Source organism: Enhydra lutris, unplaced genomic scaffold (genome assembly GCF_002288905.1).
Source record: "Enhydra lutris kenyoni isolate GAN:26980312 unplaced genomic scaffold, ASM228890v2 scaffoldscaffold54, whole genome shotgun sequence".
Lineage (NCBI taxonomy): Eukaryota > Metazoa > Chordata > Mammalia > Carnivora > Mustelidae > Enhydra > Enhydra lutris.
In genome coordinates this window covers 9,691,432-9,699,458 of record NW_019154138.1, presented here as the reverse complement: position 1 = coordinate 9,699,458, position 8,027 = coordinate 9,691,432, and the positions used below count along the sequence as shown (strand labels likewise).

The 8,027-nt window shown below is 51.8% G+C and overlaps 1 protein-coding gene across 1 annotated transcript in view; it reads right to left on the bottom strand.

Annotated features, from left to right (window-relative positions):
• The window catches only part of LOC111157418 (dynein regulatory complex subunit 7), a 15,992-nt gene extending 13,176 nt beyond the window's left edge, over nucleotides 1-2,816 (bottom strand). The window contains exons 1-4 of the mRNA XM_022518803.1: nucleotides 2,629-2,816; nucleotides 2,059-2,233; nucleotides 1,433-1,558; nucleotides 425-619 (exon numbers count right to left, since the gene is read on the bottom strand). Coding sequence (XP_022374511.1) covers nucleotides 425-619; nucleotides 1,433-1,558; nucleotides 2,059-2,233; nucleotides 2,629-2,816 — 684 coding nt within the window. The remainder of the gene's footprint in view (nucleotides 1-424; nucleotides 620-1,432; nucleotides 1,559-2,058; nucleotides 2,234-2,628) is intronic.
• Between the last annotated feature and the right edge of the window lie 5,211 nt (nucleotides 2,817-8,027).

The window sequence follows — 8,027 nt, the reverse complement described above, 5'->3', positions numbered from 1 at the left end:
AAAAAAAAAAAAAAAAAGGGGGAGTCTTTTGAATTGGGGGATGGAGGGGGGAAAAAAGAGCAAACAAAATGTCTATCCATTTGTCTGTTTTTTCCTTACATGAAAGTGGCTGTGTGGATTTTTATCACATGTGTCAGGTAAATCTGGGGGAGAGTGACCTAAGACAGAAGCCATGCAGCAGTCACAGAAGTCACCCCGCGGGGAGCGGTAGCTGGAAGTGAGTTAGGACAAGGGAAGGGGGGACAGCGGTTTGGAAAACTGGGCTGTGTGTGCCCAAGGGACAGACCCACCAGGGCTGGAATGGACTGCGAGCAGCTGGCAGAGGCTCGGTGAGCGGCTGGGCAGGGCTGGGAGACGCAGGGACGCACCGCGTTAGGGAGGGCACGTCTTGCAGGTTGGCCAGGGCAACAGGAGCCCCGCATACCTCCTTGTGCTTCATGGTGAGTGGGCACACATCCCGTGTCAGGTCCATTTGGCATAGGTCCTGCGAGCCGTAGCCATTGACGCAGTAGGCGTCATAGCCGGCGCCGATGAGCATGGAGCAGAGCAGTGTGCTGAAGTCGAAGCAGTTCCCCTTCTGGTGCTTGAGCACCGTGGTGGAGGAGTACAGGTGCGAGGGCTGGCCGCAGACAGCTGGTCAGCACAGCCGGCCCCAAGACCCCCACCCACCCTCCCTGCCCATCCTCCCCACCCGTCCTCCCCATCCATCCTCCCTATTGGCCAGCAGCTAGGCACTAGGCCAGTGCATAGGCTGGATCCCCACCCCTCCCCAGGCTCCCCTGTCTTGTCAAATTGGGGAGCCTGCTAAAAATGGGATGGGAGCCACAGCCCGTGTTTAGAAAGCACAACCCACATTTGCCTGTAATTTTAAGTGCCCGAGGACTTCCTGATGGGAAAGACCCCGTGGATGATGGAAGCTTCTGGTCTAATACTCTCTGATTAATCTTTTAATGGTTTTTATTCCGAAGTTCTCCTCACCTTCTCTTCTGATCCTTTCCTTCTCTTCCCTTTCTCAGTTCTCCACTGTGTACCTACCCCTTTCTCCCTCGCTCCCTCCATTCTCAGTTGGGAAACAGACTAAGCTGGACAGAAACTCAAAGATGGGGCCGCAGGTCACGGGCAACAGGGTCCTCCCCCTCTCTCCTTTCCCCATCTCCTGAAGTCTTAAAAGGAAGACTCTGAAGGCAGAAGGAGGCAAAGGAGGCAAAGTGGTAGGAGCCAGGAGACCAGGCTTGCTGTGTGACCTCAGGCAAGTGGCCATCCCTCTCTGGGCCCATTTCCCCACCCACACCCCCTGGTGTGGGGGTGAGCTCTGAGGGACTCAGACCAGACAGACCATGGGCTGTGGCCTGAGCCTCCCTCTCCCTACCTCCCTGGCTTCTCATCTAAGCCTCAAGGGCCTAAGGATGCCGCTTGAGGCGGCGGCACTCACCGGCTGGAGGGGGTCAGGCAGAGACACCATGGAGAGGAAGTCTGAGACAAACTGGGCACAGCTGTCCCAGTTGTAGAGCTCGGGGTAGGGCATCAGCGTGGGCCGGATGGTTGTGCTCACGAACTTCTGCAAGGGGAGAGACCACAGGCCCCAGAGAGGGCACCCTACCTGGGGGAGGCTGGTGCACCCTGGAAGCCAGAGCCCTAGGGTGGGGGGGGTGGGGAAGGCTCTCCAGGCCTCTCTGGGCCTCAGGCTCCCCACAGTGCCTCAGGAGCTGGAGAAAGGGGTCCCTCAACGCCTCTCCAGGCCGAACTGAATGTAGAATAAGCTTGTACCCCACTGAGCACCACCAGCCCGGGCACCACCTCCTGCTCCCGCAATGGCCGTGTATGTAAGGCCCACTGGCACGTGGGGAAACTCTTAGTTGGGCCTGGGGTCTCCACAACCTCCACACCACAACCTCCCCCACCATCTCCCCCAGGGTAATTCACATCAAGCCTGCTGGGGCCCACTGGCATTTGAGTTTCTGCTGTCCCCAGATACAAGCTCTGATCCACGAGCTTTGGCCCACCCCCTCCACCCTCTGCTTTCCAGTCTCTGTCCTGCCCTCCACAACCCGGCCTTACGGGCACTTGGCACTCGTTCAGCGGGTGCAGGAAAAGGGGCACGCGATCCGGGCACAGGTGGCTGTACTGGCGGGCGAAGTTGTCCGCCACCTGCAGCAAGTGTTCCTCCTTGAGCGTGTTGCTTTGGTAGGAGAGGGGGAGCTTGGAGATGTCGATAGTGTCCTTGGTAACGATCCTGTGCCCATGAGAGGGGAGGCCTGAGCCCATGTGAGGTTGGGCCTGGCCCACAGGGAGCCATCCGCCCACCATAGCTGACTCTATCCCTTTCTCCTGGAATCCTCACAATTGCCCAGAAAAGGGGTATCATTATTACCATGTGCACTTTTGAACAGAGAAGGGAACAGAGGCCCAGAGAGGCTGAGTGACTTGCCCAGGGTCAAACAGTTCATGAGGGGCAGAGAGGGGACTCGGCCCAGGCAGACGGAAAGCAGAGCACTCACACGTATCTGCTTCCCTCTAGGTCCGGTCCTGCCTCCCAACCCTGGGGCCTGTCTAGGCTCTTCTTTTGCCCGGCCCCTGTCTGACCCTCGCCAGGGCTGCCTGGCCCAGAGCCCCCACCCTGACACGCACAAGGGCTGCTCTGGGATGGTAATCTCAATCTCTGACAGCTTCTTCTCCAGGTCTCTGAGCATCTCCTGCGTCATGGGCGGTTCCTCCCTCCGCGTCTCCAGAGGCCTCGTCATCTTCTCGCCCCTCTCAGCTGCCTCTTCCCGCTCAGCCTCCTCCTCCTCCTCCACTTTCTCCTTCAGGACCTCCATCCCGGCACGTCCCTGGCTGTCTCGAGACAGAGTCCCCGTGGGAGGGATAAATGCACTCAGAATGGCCCACTTCTGCCCTCAAGACCACCTGTGTCTCCGGGAGGTGGTTTAGAGGGGGGAAGCGAGCCCCTCTTCAACTTCCCTTCCATCAAGGAGAAAGCCTAGCTTGGGGCCAGCACGTCTGGAACGCGTTTCTAACATTTGCAGATCTCCCTCTGAGACAAAGAGCAGGCTGCAGGTTGAAAGCTATGGTCTGGGCTAGAGCAGGTGCCCAAACTTACCAACATTGCTTTATTTATTTTAACTCACCACTATCTTCTCTTTGTGGCAAGTGATGCTAGAGAGGTAGGGATTAGAGGAAAAAGGAAAGAAAAAAAGGTAATATGACCAAACTTGGAGCCGAGGCCCCACGAAGGCAAGGGCAGGCTGCCACTGGGCACCTGGACAAGGGGCAGGTGTGTGGGGGGTGACATAGCTTGTGCTCTCCGTGTCGAGCCCTGTGTTGACCCACAGGACGGAGGTTGCAGAGAAAGGCTTGGGGTGGGGAGAAACCTCCACACATTTGGTGACCAGAAGTGTCGGGGCTGAAGTGTCCCGGGTGAGAAATAAAGGAGATAGGACACTGAACTGAGTTTTTCCATTACACACTTAAAGAGGCAGTTCCTGATTTGGTGCCCACTTTGCAGATGAGAAAATGGAAACCTAGAGAGGTTAAGGGAAGTCCCTAAAGTCTCAGAGCTGGTAAGTAGCAGATCTAGGGTTTGAGCCCATAGATTTCTGACTCTGGAAACGCTTCAGGGCCTACTGACATAGGGAAGCCCTACAAGGGATGGGGCAGGGGCAGAGGTAAGTGAAGAAGGAAGTGGGGAGAAGGCCGAATTATATGCGGGCAGCAGGGGGTCGCAGCTCTGACCGGCACTGGGACGGGACCTGAGCCCAAGGTCCCAGAACACCTTTATCAGAGGTGGACCGGGCTAGAACCTGCCACACGTATCCCCCACACCGGGCTGCCCTGTCCACTACAGCCCAGTTTGGGGAGGGCAGACCCTGCCCAGAGGCCCTCCTCACCCCGCAGACCCTTTTCTGCACCCCTCCTTGGCAGCAGTGCCCCAACACCCCTTCCCCAGAAAGATGAGGGCAGAAAGCCCCCAAGCAGAAAAAGCCCCCTTCCCATCTCCACTCTACTTCTTACCCTGCCACCAGCTACCTCAGGTCCTCTGCTCCCTCCTCAACCCTCTGAGGACAGCCAGGGCTGTCTGTTTGCCCATCTCCACGGTAACAGCTTTCCAAGCCCAGGGCGGTTCTGGGAGAGGAGGCTTCTGGGAAATGTAGTCTTCCGTCACTGTCCAGGTCTTGGCCCAGAAGACCATCTGTGGTAGGTCACTCAGCAAAAGTGACAGGCTGGAGTCAGTTTGTGCCTGCTCGCAAGAGTTGACATAAAATTTCAGAAATGTTTGCAAGCCAGTTGACAAACTGCCATGATCACACATTAAGTTATGAAAACATAAATAGATGATGTTAAAAACAAGAGTATTTATAACTCATCACTTTTTCATTATTTGACTGCATTTTGCTAGCATTTATGTTCTTGAAGTTACTTATGACTACTGTATCTGTATAATGGAAATGTTATATAAGGGCGAGCTACTCTGAATTTCTTCCCAGCTTCTCTTCAGTGATGTCATCTCGACAGCTTAATGGCAAATGTTGGGGTGCCTGGGTGGCTCAGTTGGTTGGGAGTCCAACCCTTGATCTCAGCTTAGGTCTTGATCTTAGGGTTGTGAGTTCAAGCCCCGCATGGGGCTCCATGCTAGGCATAGAGCCTACTTAAAATAAATAAATAAATAAGCAAAAAAATAAAATAAAATAATACAATAGGCGAATGTTATAGACCAGGGCTTTTTCCTCCTGTGAGCCCCTGTTAACCACCTACCAGGACACCACTGCCTCTGTCCCATGTGCTTTCAAGGCAGATGGAAACCAGTGTGGGTCCTGGTGTGTCTGCTTATCATGGTGAACAGTACCAGGCTGCCTGAGTCTTGGGTTCTAGTCCAGGCTGGGCCTCTGATTTCATCTATAACTCACGAGACAGGGAAAACTTACCCAAAATGTTAGTGCCCATGAAAATTAAATTTAGGGATGCCTGGGTGGGTTAAAGCCTCTGCCTTCGGCTCAAGTCATGATCTCAGGGTCCTGGGATCGAGCCCCGCATCAGGCTCTCTGCTCAACAGGGACCCTGCTTCCCTCCTCTCTCTGCCTGTCTCTCTGCCTACTTGTGATCTCTCTCTCTGTCAAATAAATAAATAAAATCTTTTAAAAAAAAAGAAAATTAATTTTAATCTTTCAAATTCAGAAGAAAAAACGAACAGACTAATGACAAGTACATAATTATGAGTCCACCGTGGATTACATTTGTCTTTGTACCAATGCAGTCAAAAAAATATATTTTTACTTCTTCGTTATTAGAGGAAGGGGCCTATGAATGTCACAGAGCAGCCTTGCGGGGTGTGGCAGGGGAGGGACTGTCTGGAGAAACCCCATCCTGACAAAGTTGGTCAGTTGCAGCCACTTGGGGGAGACAGCAATCACTTCAATTCTCAACAATAAATAATGATTTTAGGGGCGCCTGGGTGGCTCAGTGGGTTAAGGCCTCTGCCTTCAGCTCAGGTCATGATCCCGGGGTCCTGGGATCGAGCCCCGCATCTGACTCTCTGCTCAGCAGGGAGCCTGCTTCCTCCTCTCTCTCTGCCTGCTTCTCTGCCTGCTTGTGATCTCTGTCTGTAAAATGAGTGAATAAAATATTTAAAAAATAAATAAATAAATAAAGATTTTAAATTCTGGCTGGAATAGTACTCAGTCATGAAAAATACAGTGTGAAGGATAAATGAAGCTGAGAGCAAGATCATGGGGCAGCATGTCCTATGATTACTTCTGGGGAATTCCCTTGGGGCGAGGGCGAATGAGAAGGAGGGAAAGGTAAGCAGGTAGTGTGTTTGGCTGATCTCATTTCTTTTGTGTTTTTATTTATTCCCTTTTATCCCTATACCTAATCCCATTCTCTGACCTTCGTAGGCACCTATTCTGATCCATTTTTTTCCCCCAAATGGGCACTGTTTTGCATGCTGCTGTTTTTAACTATGTACATGATACTATGTTAATACCTCCTCCGTTTCTTCTATTTTCACTAAGAACTGTGTTTTTAGTTCCATCCATGTTGCTGTGTGTCCACAGTAGGGATTCACTCTGTTCTCCCAGTGACGGACCCCATCCTCAACTCCCTTTGCCACCAACCCCTACAGATAATGCCACACACATCATCGGCCGTGCCCCTTCTAGACCTGTAAGAGAATTCCTCTCAGGTAAAGGACCAGGAGCAGGACTGCTGAATGAGAGGCAGCTCCCTGTTTTTCTCCAGGCTGTGAAAGCTACACTCTACCCAAGGTCCACGAGGCCTGAGAGATCCTAGTACCCTCACCCCCCACCCAGTAGTTGACATTATTCAGCTTCCTGTCCTGCCCTTGGCCAGTTTCATACAATGAGGATACAGTGATGTCCCCCTGTCATCTTCAAGTGCAACTCCGTGATCACTGATGATTTCCAATGTGTCTTCGTGGGCTAACTTATTATGTTTAGATAGTTCCTTCTCTGAAATTGCCATTTAAAATCTCAGCCCATTTTTCTCTATTAGGGAAGTACCCTTGTTTTGATTTGCAGGCCTTCCAGATGTTAATTCTTGGTTTCAGATGTTGCAAATACCTTCCCCCACTCTGTCCCATGCCTGCTAACGTGGTCTATGGTGTCTTCCACTGAACAGAAAAACGCTTCATTTTGATGTAATGAAATGTACCCGCTCTTGGTCTGATATTTTGTGCTTATGATTTTTTGTTTGAAAAGTCCTTCCTTGTCCTTAGGTCACAAAAATACTTTACTACATTAACTTTATCGTTTTGCCATTCCATCAAGAAACTTTACTCTGCCTGGAGCCCATCTGTGGATAAGAAGTTAGGGAGGGATCCTGTTTTATTTTTCCTCATATAACGAGCCACTTTTCCAACATCATCATGAGACTATCTGTCCCTTATTGGCGATGCCACTATTGTTGTGCCATAAGACCCCCAGGTGTGTATAAATCTGCTGCTGAGCCCTTTTTTCTGCTCCACTGGCCTTCATGCCTATCCCCGCTCAGATCCCATGTTGGATTCACCAGTATGGCCTTGTAATATCTTTACATCTGCAGGTCAAGTCTTCTTTTTACGCTCTCTTTCATTAATGTTAACTTAGGTATTTGAGGGCCATATGCCTCTGTATGAATGTTACAGTACATTTTGGAGGAATCTAAGAAAATACCATTTAAAATCTTTATTGGAACCATGTTGTATTCTTAGGTTAATTTGTGAAGAATTGTTGTCTTTTGATATTATGTTATCCATCTGCGAGCACAGGGCCAGTACATCTTCTTATTTCCTGCACATTTGTTGTAACATAGTGAAAATTACAAGGAATGAAGAAGTTGGTACAGAGCAGAAAGAACCAGGCAGGGAGGCATGGCGGGAGGCCCTCCTTGCAGATGACCACAGTGGCCTGGAGCAAAGCTGTGGATCAGTCACTTTCACGCTGGGCTGGGGGTCCAGACACTGGGCAGCCCTCCCAGCCAGAATGTCCCTGAAGCCTTCATCCATTCTGTGAGGCCCTCACTGCTCTGCCTGCTTTATGGGCTCAGTAGGGGAGGAACTGGCCCAATGAGAGGTGCAGAGGGAGAATGTGGTCCAGATGGGCTGACCTTGGAGTTTGTGCCTTGTGCCTTTAAGCCTAGTGCTGCCCATCTCCCAGATTGCTGCTGTGGTTCTGCGGTGATGGTGGAGCCCCATTCATCTGCACTGGGACTTGGGGTGCGTTTTTACCACCTGCCCTTAGCACGTGCTCAGCTTGGCACTTGGAGCCGCTTTTAGGGTGACCCCAGGTAATGAGGGACCCCAGCCCCTCTGCCCCTACCTGGCCCTGGGCTAGACAGTCAGTGGAAAGGGACACATCCCCACCATTAAGCACATCTCCCCATCTTCCCTCTCCATTGGCACCAGGAAATCCAGCCCATTCAGTGGCTATGGTTTTGTTGCTCCCACATCCAACTGGGAAAGCCAGAGCCTCAGGAGACTCAGGGATCACAGCGGAGGCAATAGTTCTGGAACCCAGGAAATGCTCTGGGAGGAAGAA